The sequence below is a fragment of the Brassica napus genome, chromosome A2 (genome assembly GCF_020379485.1).
Source record: "Brassica napus cultivar Da-Ae chromosome A2, Da-Ae, whole genome shotgun sequence".
Taxonomy (NCBI): domain Eukaryota; kingdom Viridiplantae; phylum Streptophyta; class Magnoliopsida; order Brassicales; family Brassicaceae; genus Brassica; species Brassica napus.
Window position 1 is genome coordinate 19,821,004 of NC_063435.1, and position 17,747 is coordinate 19,838,750.

The 17,747-nt window shown below is 35.2% G+C and overlaps 2 protein-coding genes across 2 annotated transcripts; both read right to left on the minus strand.

The window, feature by feature from the left end:
* Positions 1 to 8,274: 8,274 nt before the first annotated feature.
* LOC106408427 (VAN3-binding protein-like) lies at positions 8,275 to 12,929 on the minus strand. Its single transcript, XM_048759505.1, has 7 exons — positions 12,547 to 12,929; positions 12,196 to 12,291; positions 9,888 to 10,308; positions 9,375 to 9,593; positions 9,220 to 9,269; positions 9,014 to 9,071; positions 8,275 to 8,683 (listed from the first exon to the last, which is right to left on the minus strand). Exons 1-7 carry the CDS (start codon positions 12,853 to 12,855, stop codon positions 8,481 to 8,483), a joined length of 1,356 nt encoding a protein of 451 aa, XP_048615462.1. The 5' UTR covers positions 12,856 to 12,929; the 3' UTR covers positions 8,275 to 8,480.
* A 2,017-nt stretch (positions 12,930 to 14,946) lies between these two features.
* LOC111208654 (B3 domain-containing protein REM9-like) lies at positions 14,947 to 16,866 on the minus strand. The gene is made up of 4 exons (XM_048759506.1): positions 16,445 to 16,866; positions 15,585 to 16,010; positions 15,217 to 15,511; positions 14,947 to 15,125 (listed from the first exon to the last, which is right to left on the minus strand). Exons 2-4 carry the CDS (start codon positions 16,008 to 16,010, stop codon positions 15,097 to 15,099), a joined length of 750 nt encoding a protein of 249 aa, XP_048615463.1. The 5' UTR covers positions 16,445 to 16,866; the 3' UTR covers positions 14,947 to 15,096.
* Between the last annotated feature and the right edge of the window lie 881 nt (positions 16,867 to 17,747).

The following is a 17,747-nucleotide window of genomic DNA, read 5'->3' on the forward strand; positions in this document are numbered from 1 at the left end:
GGCTGGAGCTGGTAGAAAAAAACAATATCACATAATTTGGTTTCTAGGTCAAGTGTAGTCAGCGTTAGATTAACCTCATAGATAAGTGCGAGAAGGCGCATGTGTGGTTGATTCCGAACCAAGAAGAAGTTAAATCTAGATATATGGAAAACATTTTGTCCCATGTCCTCTTGCCTGAATTGAACAACATATGACTTGGTTGGGCCACTTCATCTCGGATGCACACAAATAGTTGTCGAGGTTGCACATGAGATTGTTGAAACGATGTATATTGGCAAAGGGAGCTCCAGATGACTTGAAATGCATTGGTATATATGAAGATCAAAGGATACAACTTTTATTTCGTGGCAATAGGTTAACCAATAAAGTGACCCCTCTACACGCACATGATCAGGTTTACCAATAATCCGATAAGGACAGCATGAATGACATACCTCCAAGCATTAGTGGTAAAGTCAAAAACCTCGGCTGTAGTAGGGTTTTCTGAACCTATTTCGAAAGAGGTGTATGAACCCCTAAATTTGTCTTTACTGTGAAGTTTGTCGTTTAGGTGCTCACGGGCTTCGGTTGGGCGTGTTCGGATTGGGCCAAGCAGAGTTTCTATTAGGCCGAAAGGATTACAAAGTCCAGGAATGAGCTCGGCTCTCTACGAGTGCGAGCTAAAGAGTTTGTTACAAAAGCGGGTCCAACCCCATAACAACCATCGCCGACTTCAACATTTAGAAGAGAGTAACGGAGGAAGAGAGTAGAGAGAGAAGTATCACAGAGGAGAGAGAGAACTTAACGGAATAGAGAGATCCAATCCTGATTACAGCTCTGGAGTCCACAAAGCTTTCTATGGTTTCGTTTACGTGTCCTTGTCGTCTTCCAAGGAATCAAAAGCTGAGGGGTCGTCTTCTTCTTTGTAATTGATGTAGTATTCTTCTCCGGTGAGCTATTTGTGCAATCCCTTGCAGTAGCTGCACAAAAAAAACGATATCAGTCAATATTGTATTGATTAGACCAATAGTTTAGGTATGAGAGTTTCGTTCTCTCCTCATACATGCAGGAAACAAAGTTCAGGTTAACAATTGCATATGTTCTTACTTGCTAAGTTCATTAGATTGATTACAAGTTAAACATATATGATATAACTAAAGAACAATCAGATTCAATCTTAACCAGAATTGAGTTGAAGCTAAATTGAAACCTTAACAAGTGGTATCTTTCTAGGCTCAGACAATAAGGTTCGATCCGTTCTTGTTCTGAGGAGATAAGGTTGATCAGTATTTCTTGATGTTACTTGTGTCGTTGATTGTCTCTCGGAAGTTTGATCAAAATGGAATCTATTAATGGAAAGTTTTAAATGGAGAAGTTCGATGGATCAGGTGATTTTGTATGTGGAAGTTTAACATGTTCATGCAACTTAAACTGTATGGATTGGGATATATCTAAACAACTTCTACTAAAGAAGAAACTGATGTGGATACCAGTACTAAAAAAGAGACAAAGAAGGATCCTATGGCTAAGGAGAAGACACGAGAGCTAGAAACCTTACTTGTTCGAGTTTGACAAATATGGTGTTGAGGAAGGTGATGAAAGAGACGACTGTTATGGGAGTTTGAAAGGTGATTCTCAGACTAGGACACCTTTTTGAAGCTTGTTTATGGTCTCACAAGTCTGGACATAAATGTTTCAGATGAGGATCAAACAATATAGATCTCCCCAGTCTTCCACCACGATACAAATCCTTGGTTCATACACTCACTACAAGAATATCGAGTATTCATAGAACACCAGTATATAGCATTTTTTTGTTTTGTTTTTGCTATGGTTTACGACACGCGGATTTTTCTATAGCGTTTGGTTTTAATGAAATGCTATATTTAAATAAGACGGAAAAATAAATTCGATACGCGACATATTTTTTTTAGCTAAGTGTTTTTGCGGTTACTTATTGATAACATCACAAAACCAAAACTGTTATGTAAACCAATACGCGGGATAAACCTAAATTTTTGGTTTTTCCCACAAAAAAATCTAAGGCAAAAACAGAAACCCTTTCACCCTCTCACCTCAGTTCTATCGAAATCTTATGCCTCTCTCTCGAATCCTCATTTCACCTCTATGTTCTATCGAAATAAACTCAAAATCCTCATTCTACCTCTCTGTTTGATTCATAATCTATTTCCTTCTCTATCTGTCGAAGGAGTCATCTCGTTTCCACAGAGGTGAGATTAATCGATTTAGTTTTCTTCGATTTTGTCCTCAGTTTTCGAATTGACTTAGGGTTTTAATTTGTTTCGAATTGATTTAGGGTTTTAATCTGTTAGATATACGGTTTATATTCACTAAGATTAATCGATTTAGAGTTTTCATCTGTTAGATATACGGTTTATATTCACTAAGATTAATCGATTTAGGGTTCTTCAATTTTGTCATTAAGTTTTGTTCTAACTAATACTCGATGGTTCTTAATTTGCATATATCTTCTCAAATCAAAGGAGTACACTTATTTTAGTGGTGAGCTTCTCGTTCCTTTGATATTGTTATGAGATTTTAGTTTTCTATTTCAGTGTAGTGATTTACATATATCGTGTGTGATATACGCAACCTTACTCATGTATTGTACGTACACTTGGATCTGGAGCACTGTTTTATTTAACAATGGACAAGAATTGGGTTTGGCTACCAAGGTATGTGTATGCTTTTCTATATATTTTCATTTGTTTGGTTAAGTAAAAAGTGTTTGAGATATGAGTTTCAAAATGTTTGTTACTTACATGGCTAGCCTTGAGTATCAGGAAGGAGCATTTGCTTTTGTGAAAGAATCAGCTTTGAGATTGGGTCATCCGAGTGATATGTTGTGTCCCTGCATTGACTACCGCAACTTGTGTCATAAGCCGACAGATACAGTGGTGGATCATTTAATTATCAAGGGTATGGATCAGATATACAAGAGGAAGGAGAGTTAGTTTGAACATGGAGATGCGAAGGCTGATAAGCCATCAGATATCAGAAGTGAAGAGTATGTAGTTTATGACTTGTTCAGAACTGCTTTCTTTGATGGTGAAGCTCCACAGCCCCATAACGACGATGAAGTTCAGATAGAAAAAGGTGACAGTAAAGAGGAATCTGAGTTTAGGAAGAAACTGGAAGATGCTGAAACTCCACTATACTCTCTAGCTGTCCCAACTACACGAAGGTTTCAGCAATTATGGCGCTTTACCGCATCAAAGTTAAGCGTGGTATGTCTGAGAATTACTTCGACCAGCTCCTGACGGTAGTTCATGACATGCTTCCTAAAGATAATGTCCTTCTAAGTTCAACAGATGCAATGAAGAAATTCTTGAAAGTGTTTGGTTTTGGATACGATCATATTCATGCATGCACAAACGACTACATACTTTACGGTAAGGAATACAAGGACATCATAAGTTGCCCATGATGTGGAATTCAAGATGGAAAGGGATCAGCACACTGGTGAGGAGAGGACAGGGATTCCAGCTAAGGTTCTAAGGTATTTTTCAATTAAAGACAAATTCAGGAGGATGTTTATATCTAAAAGGATAGCTGAAGATTTACCTTTGCATTTCAATAATGCTAGTTCAGATGGTACAATGCGGTACCCAGTATACTCTATCACTTGGTCCACCGTGAAGGATAAGTGGCCACAGTTTTCTGAAGAAGCAAGAAACCTCCGGTTTGGACTCTCTACCGACGGTATGAATCCTTTCTAAAATCCAGTTTACAAAATACAACACATGGCCGGTGTTATTAGTCAACTACAATATGCATCCAACAATTTGTATGAAAGAAGAGAACATCATGTTGACTTTCCTGATCCCTGGACCAACTGCACCGAGCAACAACATCGATGTCTACCTATCTCCTTTGATAGATGATCTAAATGATTTGTGGAATGAAGGTATTGTTGTTTATGACTTGTTTCAGAAGGAAAATATCACACTAAAAATAATGTTGTTGTGGATTGTCAGTGATTATCCTGGATTAGGGACATTGGCTGGGTGTAAAGTCAAAGGGAAACAAGCATGTACTATCTGTGGAAAGGATACACCCTTTAGATGGTTGAAGTTTACTCGAAAGCATGTGTATTTGGGCAACAGAAAGAGGCTGAGACCTGAGCATCCTTACAGACGAAGAAGAAAATTGTTTGACAACAAAGTTAAAGAAGGGACTCTATCTAGAATTCAAAATGGATCAGAAAGTTTTGAGACACTAAAGGATATATCATTAATAGAAATCGGTTTCAGACTGATGATGTTATGTGGAAGACTCAGAACAGTGGAGTTACCTATGAAACCTTCGGCATGTGTAGATCCAATGCCCGAGATACTGCACATAAGGCGGACATGGTTGCATTCTACGGAGTTATTGAAGATACATACTCCTCGACTACCATATGTTTCAGATTCCACTCTTCAAGTGTAAGTGGGCGAACAAAGGTCACAGTGTGAAAGAAGAGCAAGGATTTACACTGGTGAACCTCTAAGTGAACTGTATATCCAAGATCTGTACATTATGACATCACAAGCAAAACAAATCTTTTACGCTAAAGAAGATGATTCCTCACATTGGTATGTCTGTATGAGGGTGCCACCTAGAGGGTATCATGAGCTTGAGTTAGAGAAGGAGTTTGTTGCCGCAACTTTGACAATTCCAAAAATTGAAGATTATGTGAACCAGTCCTCTGATGACGAAAGTTTTATGTTAGAGATGACTATGAAGCAGTCTTAGTAGTGGAATAGTTGGTTGAAGTAATTTTTGCTGGTAGTTCATAGATTATTGGTTGTGTTTCAGGTTTGCTAAAATGGCAAAGTGAGAAGATACAGTCACTACTCGACGCAGTCGACGTCAATCAGGCATTCCCCCAACCCCTGCAGAGATGATCAGAAAAAAGCAAACTGCTACTCAGGCTAAAAAACAATGTTGCCAAGAAGCTGCACAGGAACAAGAAGAACACAGAGAAACTGAAGAGAGTGGAGAAGCTGATATGGAAGACGAAGATGAGTATTTAGAGGATGTAACATTGCAGTACAATTTAGAAGCTCATGAAGAGAGTATGCAGCCTCAGGAAGAGCGTACGCAGCCTCAAGAAGAGCGTATGCAGCCTCAGGAAGAGAGTACGCATCCATCAACTGGAAAAGCTCAAAATGAAGAAACAATCACCAAAAAGCGAACTCGAGGTCTAACTAAGATGCGTAGAGTTGCTAAACAACCAGAGGAAAAGGTTGATGTTGAATTCACATCTCTAGATGAACATGTTGGCAAAGGATCTGTAACTCTGTCATCCTTTCTTGGACGTCTAGTGAGAGAGGATGTTCATGTACTAATTGATGATTGGAGGCACCTCGATGAAAAAACTAGCTACATTATATGGGAGGAGATTCAGGTACTCTATGTATTTAATATATCCTTCTGATGGAAGACTTGTCAGACCATAATTTGCAGAGACAATTGTGAGTGTATACTGAGTTAATTGACTTAGGAAGTCATAAGATATTGACACAATATTGTTGTGTATCAGGAACAAATAAAGTCAATTGATACTGAAATGAGATCCACATGTAGTAATAACTTCAGAGATGATGTTGTGAGTCAAGTGTTAGGTAAAGACAAAAATCAAAGAGTCAGAGGGATGGGCAGAGGAGTTACTGCTTCAAAGCTAGCATTCATTCAGGCTAGAAACACGCATGTGCAGAAGCTTGAAGAGACACATTTGCAATTTCTCAAAAAGATCGAAGAGCTGCAGACGCATGTGCAGAAGTTTGTGTTTGTCAAAACATTCTGATGGTTCTGTAGCTGAGACTACCAGTGCTAGCAAGGTAGTTATGAAGTGTCAGCTTCTGGATTGGTGTGAAGTAGGTGATGTTGTTGTTGGGGAAGGAGAGTTCTGCTGGGCTGAACCAATGTACAAAATTGGTCGTGTTCCTCTTGGACCTGGAGCAGCAGCTGTGATTGTCAATGCTGTAACAAAAAATGATGCTTATGTCTGGAGGCCAACCACAAGTATATTTTCACTTGGACAAGCATTGGATAGCAAAATATCCTGGCCAGCTGAAAAGATCATTTTGGATAACGACCACGGCTCCACCAAAAATTCAAACTATTGCTTCATCGGTAAACATCTTCTTTCTCTAATCTGGTATGAATTGGTTTTATGTTTCAATTATGGTGTAACACATTATTCATGTCTTAGGCATCATCGGATAAAATACGCATCTATGACTGGACTTGCGATGATGTGATTGCTGACGGTGGTTTGTTTTCAACTGATCCAAAGCAACTGGTCAACAATATTCTCTTTGGACCCAATGCTGCAATTGTGAAGACTGAAAAAGTGATTAAGAAGGAGGCTTTGCGAAGACCTAGTCCTTAGATGTCAACAATTGGTGATGCACTTCGTCTCAGTATCGCTTGGCCAATTCAGAAGATAGATACTATTAATCAGTCACCATTAAGAGTTTCACCATTATTCTCTTCACCTCGGGTAAGCTTTTCGAACATTAAATAGATGTGTTGTGGTTGTTATTAACTTTGGTCTTATGCTTTTGTTTGCCACTTTGGGTGATAGAGTGTTAGTAACAGCTTGGACACAGCTAAATCAAGTCTAGAGAAGAAGTGCCTCTTGTTGGATTGCTTAAACTCGGGAAAGACTGTGGCTGAAGACCGTCTTGTTTCCACAAATCCAGAGGATAGAGTACACTTTGTCCCGTTAGGAGAAAATGCTCGCAAGGTCTTTGTTTGAGTGGCAAATATTGGAGATGCAAAAGTTTGGAGACCAAATGCAGAAGTTGAATTCATATCTGATGCTCTAGGTACCACTGTGGCTTGGCATGATGACAAAGTAAAAAATTTCTGATGCTTGTATGTTTTTGTGTTGTTGGATCTTTGTCGAACTTCATATCAACTGGAAATGTAAACTTCTAATGTTTAATTAATAATGTTTAAATTATTAGATTTCATTTATATCTATTTTTAAATATATTGTGGTTTTAAATAATTGAAAACATAAACGCTACAAAATGAAATTTGTAAAAATATATGACATGGGATCAGTAATGAAATACAAATGCTATTTTAAAAACTTTAAATAACAAAAAGGAAACCACTATCTAACTAAAACATACTGTAGTGGAAGCGAAAAGCGTTATATTAAGCGGAAGACCTATTATCGCGGCCGATGATACAACGTACCTAATAACGGTATGGTATCGTACGGTAGCGTTTTTTTGGCGCAATGAATACTCAATTTTCTTTAGTTACTTAATTATGGAAATCGAAAAGAAACGCTAATAGTCAAAGAAGTGACTGCTTCGGCAAGAACTTAAAGAAAAAGGATTAGGCAAGCATCCTAGATCTAATGTTGAAGGGTTAGTTGTTTCAACAAGAACAACCGAGAAAAGGTTTAATAACCAAGGGAGGAATATGTCAAAGAGAAAAGATTTTAGATCAACGTCTCAAGGCAAGTTTAATCCTAAGACAAGAGAGTGTTGGATATGCGGAAAGGAGAAACACTTTAAACGCGAATGTCCATAAAGAAAGGACCAGAAATCTTCATATTCTGATAATGTTGCACAAAATAAAGAATTTCCAGTGATCCTCACAACAAGTGCAAGACACAAAAGAAAAATGGGTCCTAACTCTAGATGCAGCTTTCACAAATCACCAAAGCCAGAAGTACTATTTGATCTAGAAGAGTTTGAAGGGGGCAAGATACTCTTGGGGAAAAATACATTGAGTGAAGCTAAAGGAATTGGAAAACTGAAGATTTTAAACACTGATCTGTCTAAGGTGGGGGCTAACATAGGTAAGGTTGCTGCTTTCAGAGGGAATTAATCTGATTTTTTTATGATCAGATGGAGAAACATGGTTGCAATTATACCGGAGAAGACTACAAAGTCACATTCTTCAAGGATGGAAAGAAAGTCATTGTGAAGAAACTATAAAGATGGTTTATCATCTTGAAGGATCTGTTGTGAAAGCCAAGCAACCTTGGCTAGAATATAAGTTGATATCACGAACAGATGGCATTTTAGGCTTGGGCATAATTTTGAAGAATAAGAATGCTATGGTAAAGAATAGTTATTTGAATGCGAAAGAGGTTCATATATTGGATTTCTGTCAGAAATGTGTGCTGGGAAAAGTTCATAAACTTCCTGTTACAAATGAGATTCTTGGTTATGTACACAATGATCTTTAGGTTTCAATGTCGAACAAAGAAAGCTTGCCGGTTTTTTCTATGCTACAATCACCCCAGAAGAAACAAAGCAATAGGTCAACCCCTACGTTCATCTGATTTCTCCATCACCATAGTTCATAGCTTAACAACAAGAACATTACGTAATTTGCATAAGATCTTACCTTATAAATATTTAGACGATTTAATCCCATTTTAGAAGAATATAAAATACCAATATTCCCATTGTTTCATTTTCATACTGACTTTACACCCAACAAGCCTATAACTTAATTCACCATTAATGCCTACTATCAGAAGCAAGGGAAAGAAGCATGGAAACGCCTTGTGTCCAAAGATCATACTCCCTTTGGCTTTTGCACTCGAATTCAATCACTCTTTTCTCTAATGTTTTTAGCCCGAAGTACCTCAAATCCTCTCCTCCCTCGAGTAATTCACGGCCAGGCCACGCAGTTAATCCCTTCACAAGTTCCACCACCACATCTATATAGATCAAAATCAAGAACACGTTCAGAAACTTATTTTAATTATGAGACCAAATTTAAGACTATGCTAACATGTCTAATATAATATCATTATTAGCCTACCATCTCCTAGTCTTTCGTGTTATTTTGAAACAAAATGTATTCGAGACCGATTATATATCTTTAGACAATCATCAGACTAACTTTAGATCGTTCTTTGACTTTAGGATCTAATAGTACACTTCGAAATATATTCCAAAGTTAGTACCTTTTTGACCTTCTATCCATTGGGATCGATTAAAGACTATGAAAGAGTAAGAGAGAAGCAAAGTATCAGTATTTCACTCACACTTCTTTTTCTTTGTAATGGTCCCGGCAACATGTTTACTTTTCATCTTCAATATTACCTGCACAATAATTTAAAATGACAATTAAAACAATGGAAAATGTAATTTAGTTTCCACAATAAAGGTCGATAAACCCATTACTTAAAACTAAAATATAGTATAGGTATCTAAAAAGCTTAAACTATAGTATGATTTAATATATTTTTACCTGCTTTGTTCTATTTATGTATACCGAAACAACTTTCCAATGAAGATCGCCTGATAGATATGAAACGAGTATTAAAATGTTGGAATTACATTAATGTATTCAAGAACTATACGTAACATGAAATAAATCGTAAGTATTTGAAGACAATAACAAACCTTCGCGGGTGCGTTTAAGCAATTCGCAACCTTTAGCTAGCAATTCTCTACTACATATCCCAAGAAAATTGTCTTCCGGAGTTAAACAGCCTTGGTAACCACCACCACCGCCGCTGCTTTCACCGCCTTTCGGTATCCCCTTCTCCACCGGAATCACTGCCGCTATGTTCCATACCTCCTTAAATGCCCTCGCCTTTAGAGTTGCAGCTCCTCTCAACGCTACGTATGTACATTTTTAAAAAATGTTAACCAAGAATTATACTACACTTTATTAGTCATGTTGATTTGATGGTTTAGGAGTCAGTATGTGAGTCTACGTCCTAATAAGTAAATCGGAAGTTCAACTCAGAAACTTGGTGATTACAAAACAAAACAAAAAACTATATTATGGTAACAATTGAACTTTTAAAAAAATTTGGTGTCAAATGTCTAGTGTTTCTTGAGTTGATAAATTTGTGTAAGTAACAATTATATTTTTATGATCAACCAAAATGATTAATATGAGAACTCTACCTGTAGCCGCGGCGGCTGTCAACGTCATGATATCTCCGGCGGAACGAACGTTGACCGCAGAACTAACAACGGAGGCCAGGTGCTCGCGATCGGCTCCCATAATCTGGGCGGCTTCCACACATTGTGCCGCCACTAAAGTCGCGGCGGAAGCCACCGCGGAGTCAGTTTGAGCAACTTGCTCGTCATTTCCAGAACTCGACTGAGAGGCAGTTGCTACAGCAATAGCAGCCACGGCGGCAGCCACTGAAGCTACAGATACTGCCGCGTGAAGCTGTGCGTTTTGTGCACGTGTCTCCTCTCTTTTCTTCTCCCTCCTGTCCTTCAACCACCGACCGACAGTTTTAGAACCTCCTGCGACGCCGGAGACGGCGGATGGACCACGTATGTGTCCACTAAAGGATGGGCTTATACGGTAGAATTGCTGGACCAATATTTTAATTTCAAAATTAATACCCGTTTAAACGTATGTGTTCAATAAAAGTATAAATAAAAGTGGACCACAGTGAAAAATATTTTCTATAATAAATGGCTGTGGAAAATTGACCCTTGTGATTTGTGAACATAGACCAGCCCATCTTTGGGTCCTAAACCATAAATGCTATAACACTATTTCTAGCAAAATAAATACAAAATCAATCGGGTTTTAATAACATTTCAATGTTGTAGTTTGATATTATCATAAATGAAAACGAATTAAAACTATGTATTTGTAGGGAAAAATGATGTGGAAAATAGACCTATGTGAACATATGCCAGCCATACTTGGGTCCAAACCATAAATGCTAACAAACTAAATTTTTTCTTAATAAAAATACAAAATCGAATCCATGTTGCTAAAATTAAACCATAAATATAAAAATAGACTTTAACAATAGGGACAATATACTGCTCATCTTGTAGTAATTGACAGAGAAAAATACTTGGGACGAAGAGAAAGCCTGCGTCTTGTGTTCCTCTGTTTTTTTTTTCTTACAGCTACTGCTGCTTCTACTTAGGGCATCTCCAACCCTACTCCATTTTCAACTTCAAACATCATTATGGAGTAAAATCTTCTCCAATCCCACTCCATTTTGGAGTTGAAAATGGAGTAATGGCTAGGGTTACTCCATTTATGGAGTAATCTTACCCATTACTCCATTTTGGAGTTGAACTTTTTTTATTTATAAAATGGTCATTTCAATCTTTAATGTTTTTATTTCTTAATTAAATAATATTTAAAATGATACATTAACATGAAAATAGTATATTCCACAAAGGATTATTTAATAATTTTAAATAAATAATGAAAATAACAGAAAAAATAAATAATAAAAATAAAAATAACATAAAATAAGTAAATTTAATAATCTGGAAAATCCGTTCCGGATCCGCTAAGGTCGGTGAAATATTGCCCAAACGGAGAAGTCTAAGAAAGAGCTTGTTGATCTTGTGATTCAACATTTCGCTTTGATATTATTTGTATTTGTTGAGTTTGAATATACGCACGAACATTTGGATCTTGTATAGATGAGAGTGAACTCAATGCACCAATTGAACTTGGAAGAAAAGCTCCACATCCGAGTATCAAAATTGCAGAAGATGAAAATGTCTGATTTCAAAATTTTCTTGCTCGATTTAGGAATATCAAAGATAAAGAAGCTCATTTTCTCGATTTAGGAATATCAAAGATAAAGAAGCTCATTTTCATTACGAAATACATTAGTTGATCATTTGTGGGAAAAATTCTAATGCTCATTGTTGAACCCACATATATGTTGTCTTTTTAATGATTTCTTGTACTTTTTAATAATAAATATTTAATTCAAATAATTTATATTTTAATTATTTATCGTAAACATAAAATAGTTGGGGTTAATTGGTAAATTTTTATAAGTATAAGATTTTATTTGCAATTATGAATAAAATAAAAATGAAATCTTTAAGAAATATTATTTTTGGAGTAGAAAATGGAGTAATACATTGGAGTAAAACCTTACTCCATTTTGGTGTTGCACCATTTTGGAGTAAAAAATGGAGTAATACATTGGAGATGCTCTTACACTTTAGCCTTTTTTGTTTGTCAACGTGTTTAATTAATTTACCATATAGACCCTTATTTTCAATCTACGACATATATTTAATCCACCAAATCCTAATTTTAAACACTAGTCCAACAGTTGCGCAAAAAAAAAAAAAAACACTAGTCCAACACTTAAATGGGTTGAATTACTAATTAAGTAATAATTTTCTATAAAGAATCTCCTTTTACCACTAGACTTTCAATTTCGGTCTAGTATTTATTGAAAATTGGTTCAAGAATTTGACTGACCTTAAAGTCGTCGATGTCAGAGGGAGAAATCGGAGGGCTTTCAGTGAAAGAGCTGTGTGAAAGTCTCCCTGAAGTCCGTGGTGATGAAATATCAGGCTGTCAGAATTATTTTTGCAATCAAATTAAAATTAAACTATTTTATTATGAAAAAGAAAAGGGAATGAAGTTTCTAATTTTATACCATCTTATAAAATGTAAGTAAAAAAAAAGTATGGAACATACACAATAAATAAAGTTGTTCACGCAACAATATTTGTTACTTGATAGAAACATTTCTAAATTGAAAAAAAGTAATTTAGATTTTTTGATTTATTTCTTAATACAACGTCCGTTATGGATAGATTTACTTACAGACTGAGCCATGATACGTTCCATGACCATTAAAGAAGTCTCAGAGGAAGCGAAAGAGAAAGTGTTTCCGGAAACGATGCCGTTTTCTTCATCTTCCGGCAACAAAGTGACGTCAGAAGCGCTCTGGATCTCGGAGAAACGCATTTGCGGCGGTTGAAAAGTCGGAGAAGCTACAACGGCTCTTGTTACTTCCGTTGCGGAAGCGCTCCACGCGCGTGACAAAAACTCCATAGAATTTAACGGCGTTTCAGGCGGTTTAAACGATGGACTGAACCTCCATTGTTCTCCAAACGTTTTACCTTTATCCATTTCTAGAGAGAGAGAGAGAAAAACAGAGTGATAGAATGGGGAAGTTATTGCGAAGCTTTCGTGGTATTTAAAAGCGGACAGAGATATTCGATTTGGAGGTTGAGGTTATAGTTTTAGCTGCCATAAATCCTACGGTTGGATTTAATATTTTTGTTTAACTAACACGTGGCTTTATCTTGGTGGATAATGTTATCTTCGTACTTCCACTCCACATTTAATAATTAGCTAGTTAAATGCCATGCTAATTACTTGTAGGCGGTTGTAGTCTTAAAACTAAAGAGTAAAGAACAAACAAAAGAAAACTATGATGGTTAACTGAATTTTCTCTCTTTTTGGCTATAAGAATAATCCATCTACTTATTAATATCATCGTAACTATGATTGTTAACCAAATTTTCTCTCGTTAAAAATCATGTGTCTAACACAAATATGATATCAGCGCGGACTGAAATAGTTTATTGGATAATTTATTGTATTTGTAATAAGGGATTTGTTGTATAATTTTTTTCGAAATGAATATTCATATATCCGTTCGGATTCAATTAATTTATTCGAATTTCGGACTTTTAGGGTTAGAAATTTAAATCGTATTCAGATATTTATAAATTTTGGTTTGGATTTGGTTCGAATCATTGCGGGGTTGGTTCGGATTTGAGTTCGGATACCCATTTTAATTATGTATTTTTAAACAAAAATCCAAATATAATTGATATTAAAACAAAATAATATAAAACATAAAAATTTGAATAATGTAAGACTAGATATTTAAATTTACATAAAAATTAATTCAATTTAAATATTTGGATGGAGAACAAATAAATATTTTCAGTATTTTGAACATTTTTTTGTTGTTATTTTAGATATTTACATGTGATATATGTTGATAATTTTTAGATATTTTCATTTTTTGAATATCTAATAGATATAAAATTTAAAATAATTAATATATTTAAATATATAATTATGATTTAGATATTTTTGGTGTATCTAAAATATTTTAGTTTGGATCAAATTTGGATCTGGTTATTTGGATATTAATCTTTTAGATCCATCTGAATACTTTGCAAAAACTGAAGCAAAGGTTGATTCCCATCTAAACAAACAATCAAGGATGATCAACGAAAGGGATGATCTCTAGCTCCAACCAGAATTATGAAATCCAGTTACCTAGAATTCATGGTTGAGATTATAGGAGAAAGGGAAGACAAAAACTATATCCGAACTTGTCGGATACTTTATTATGCAAAATATTTATTCAATCTAGAATAAAAAAAACATAAGAACTTGAAGAAAAAATCTGATTCTAGATTGAAAACACTACAAAGCCTAGATAACTATATAGTCCGCAAGCGAAAGCAAAAAAACTCGATCTATTGACCGAAGAAAGTATATTTAATTAAAAAAAAAGAGCCATAAATCTCTTTCCATTCTGAAAGATATGAAAGAGTTATAAAAAAAGGAAGAATAGAGAATTATCTTTCTCTAAAAGATATGTAAAACAATTCATAATAAATTTTAAATTTTGAAACGACATTTACTATAAAACTGAATATTTATTGTCATCGAACTAAGGTTGAATATTTTTGTTTGAGTTTTGAGAATTTTATGGATAATATAGTATGTACACGGTTGGCTACTGTTTAGAGAATGTTGTTCGAGTGTTACTTTTCTTGAATTTTAGTCTTCTATACTAAGGATCTAAGAGCATGAGCATTGGTGAACCCCACTTTGGGGTTCACCAAATTTTTTTAATATTTTTTTGTGGGCCCATGAACAGTTATGAACCCGAATTTGTAGTTTTCTGCATTAGTGAATCCGAAGAAGGAGTTCATAGGAATAAAATAATAATAATTTTTTTATTTTTTTAAAAAATTAAAATTATTCAGAATACATGAATAAAATATTAAAATATGTTATAAAATTTATGAAAACATTTTATTCAACCTATGTTTTAGTTTTGGAGTTTAAGTTTTGGTTTGTGTTTTCAAATGTATAAAAGCTATGTTTTAAAATTTTATGTTGTTTCTTAACTTAAATTCAATTCATAGAAACATTTTGTTCGATGATCAGTCTACGCATTCAACAAAGGAATTAAGTTCGAGAATGTTTAACTTAGGATAAAAGTTCACATAGAAAAACCATTCAAGTTTTACAAAGCGAAATACATAAGTTGATAAGTTGCTAATGAAACAAAAAGAAACAAGTTAAGATGATAGAGAGGAAAGACCGCAAAAGAGCCATCTAATTTCGTGAGGTAGAAGCAATGCTACCTGTAGAAGAAGAGAACACAAGTTAAAGCATAAGCAAAGTAGTAACATTGAAGATATAGACAACAAAAACAAGTCAAATGAGAAGACTTACCATCGATTCTGCTGAAGTGCTTGATCAGTAGTTCAGTACACTCCTTCCTTTCCGGACATACACACAGTAATGGAGTTGTCGTCCCGTCTCCAACCACGTTGAACACAAACAAATCTCCGTTGGTGCATCTGTTATCACGACAGAACTTTCTCCACCCTCTGCTGATGTAATATGCACCGTCTGATTCGCTAAATCCGAAGCGCGCAGTCCATGACTTTCCCTCCTTGTTGACAAGTTTGACCTCTTTGCATTGTTGGTTCAAAGCACCACACCTCATAGCTTCCACAGGAAGAAACTACAAACACATACATAACATCAGCCAAGAAGCAGTACTAGAATCACACAATAAATAACTAAATTTTACTCACCATTTTGTCGTCCTTTTGATTTGTAGGAGTAACCTCAGCCAAGAAGCAGTAGTCGTATGAGAAAGTATGAGCATCATCCGCGTCGGCTTCTTCCTTAGCGATGTGAGGATTTGTAAACTGAATCTCACAACAGCTAGGACCAAAAGGAGTCACATGAAAGACCATGTCTCCTTCGTGTTTGAAGATGACAATGTCACCGATTCGAAGATCATGTGCTTCGGTGAACTCTTTCCAACCTTTCGTGAGTGTCCTGCCTTCTCGGATGACCTTCCAGATTTGATCCGAAGCGTCCGATCTTAGCTTCCATGGTTTATTGATCTCAGCCCCTTGTATGTGTTTTGAGTAGAAGTCAAGTGGTATTGCGACGCCACTTTGAAAACCAGGAAGAAGAGGCTTGAAGAAATGAGGTTCTCGGGGAGTTTCCATCTGCAACAATCGAGTTCCAATTACATGTATTAATCGAGTTCCAATTTAAAAAAATGGCATCAAACTACTATAGACCACACAAGACCACATAACTATAGAAATCAAAAATGTGGTTTGTTTTTCCATTCAAGAAAGCATACTGAAGCTGTTAATCGACTAGTAACCATTGATGCTATCTATATTGCTATGTCAAAAATTCGGTTCAAAGCTCTAATCCTATCATGCATGAACCCTTACACGAAACCCCCAAATCGAAATGAAATCCATGATAAACGAACCCTAAAAAGAAACCGTATGTCGATTTTGACCAAGAAATCGAAAACCCCTTCTCGATTTCCCACCCTAAGACGAAACCCCCAAATCGACTTCCTTAACCTAGAAACCTCTCGAGATCAAATCGAAGCTATCTCGTCCTCGGAGTGATTGAGACTCACCTGAGAGCGTTTACGAGTGACTCCGACGACGAATTGATCGACAAAATCTCCGGCTCTGGACCCCGACACGAAATCGCTTCACAGACGGAGAAACCCTAGATTTCGAAGAGAGAAGGGAAAATGGGGTCTTTCACGCGAAACCCATTTTTTCGCAGTCAACCCGCGCGATCGCGTAGCCACTCCCTCTGCGCCGCGTGGCATGACCCCGTATCATACGGGCTCACTTGGAAGACCCGGTTCACGGGTTAAAACCCATTTATTCATTTCTTTTAATCGATAAGGCCTATGATACCGAGCCCATGACTCTCTCATAAACTCCCGATGCGGGTGGTCTAAGAGTTTGAATGGAGAGCAGGATAAAAGATGGATTGCACGCCAAAGTGGATGCTTCACCTGTGAGTCTCCATTCAAGAAAATACAACCAAAACATCGGTTACATTATTTAAAAATGGTTGATCCACTAGTGATCCAGATTAATGAAGAAATATGAAGTAAAACAATGGACTGCCTATTACAGTAGAATCACTCCATATTTGGAGTATAACAAGCAGTTCACTCTTTTTTTTAGGTTTTTGGTTATTATTACAATATCAAAGTTGGTTAATTTTACATAATTATTAATTTTAAAATAGACTTGTTATCCATATTTTGGTCACTATTTAAACTGATAAAGTACAATAGATTTAAAATATATTTGTATATATTGGTTCATCACAAACAATTTTTTATACTTTTAAATTTATTTACATAGTGAACCAAAATATATTTATAAATTATATGTTTTATAGATTTAAATATATTTATGATTTTAGCTCACATTTTAAAATAATTATATATTTAGTTAAATTTATTTTATTATATTTTAATACAAAATTATTATATTTATATATGAAATATTCTAAAAATAATTAAATTTTTAAGAAAATTAGATCGTTCGAATTAGTTATGACAATATATTTTATTTTATTTTAATATTAAATAAATTCAAACAAATATTTTAAAATAATTAAATCTAATTATAAAGGAAATCATAATTAAATTATTTTAGAAGTAATTTTGAATTGATCTTACACGCTCTTTATCAAAATATAATACTTTTAAAATATCCAAAATCAGATAAATATTTAATGAAACTCAAAATAATAACATATATGTTTAAAAAAAATTCTATTATAGTTTGAATAAATATTTAATTTCTCATTTATAAGATATTTTTAAAATAACATTATTAATTATGAAAATAAATAGTATTATAATTTTTTCAAATAGATTAAATTAAATTTGTACAGTATTTTGGACCACT

Bases quoted from the DNA above. Each gene is read 5' to 3' on its own strand.
- LOC111208654 (XM_048759506.1), bottom strand. From the start codon at position 16,010: ATGGAAACTCCCCGAGAACCTCATTTCTTCAAGCCTCTTCTTCCTGGT. The intron at 15,512-15,584 runs GTGAGTAAAATT...ATGTGTTTGTAG, and splicing joins ATCAAAAGGACGACAAAATG to TTTCTTCCTGTGGAAGCTAT. The intron at 15,126-15,216 runs GTAAGTCTTCTC...CTTCTTCTACAG, and splicing joins GCACTTCAGCAGAATCGATG to GTAGCATTGCTTCTACCTCA.
- LOC106408427 (XM_048759505.1), bottom strand. From the start codon at position 12,855: ATGGATAAAGGTAAAACGTTTGGAGAACAATGGAGGTTCAGTCCATCG. The intron at 12,292-12,546 runs GTAAGTAAATCT...TAATTCTGACAG, and splicing joins AACGTATCATGGCTCAGTCT to CCTGATATTTCATCACCACG. The intron at 8,684-9,013 runs GTGAGTGAAATA...TGATCTATATAG, and splicing joins CATTACAAAGAAAAAGAAGT to ATGTGGTGGTGGAACTTGTG.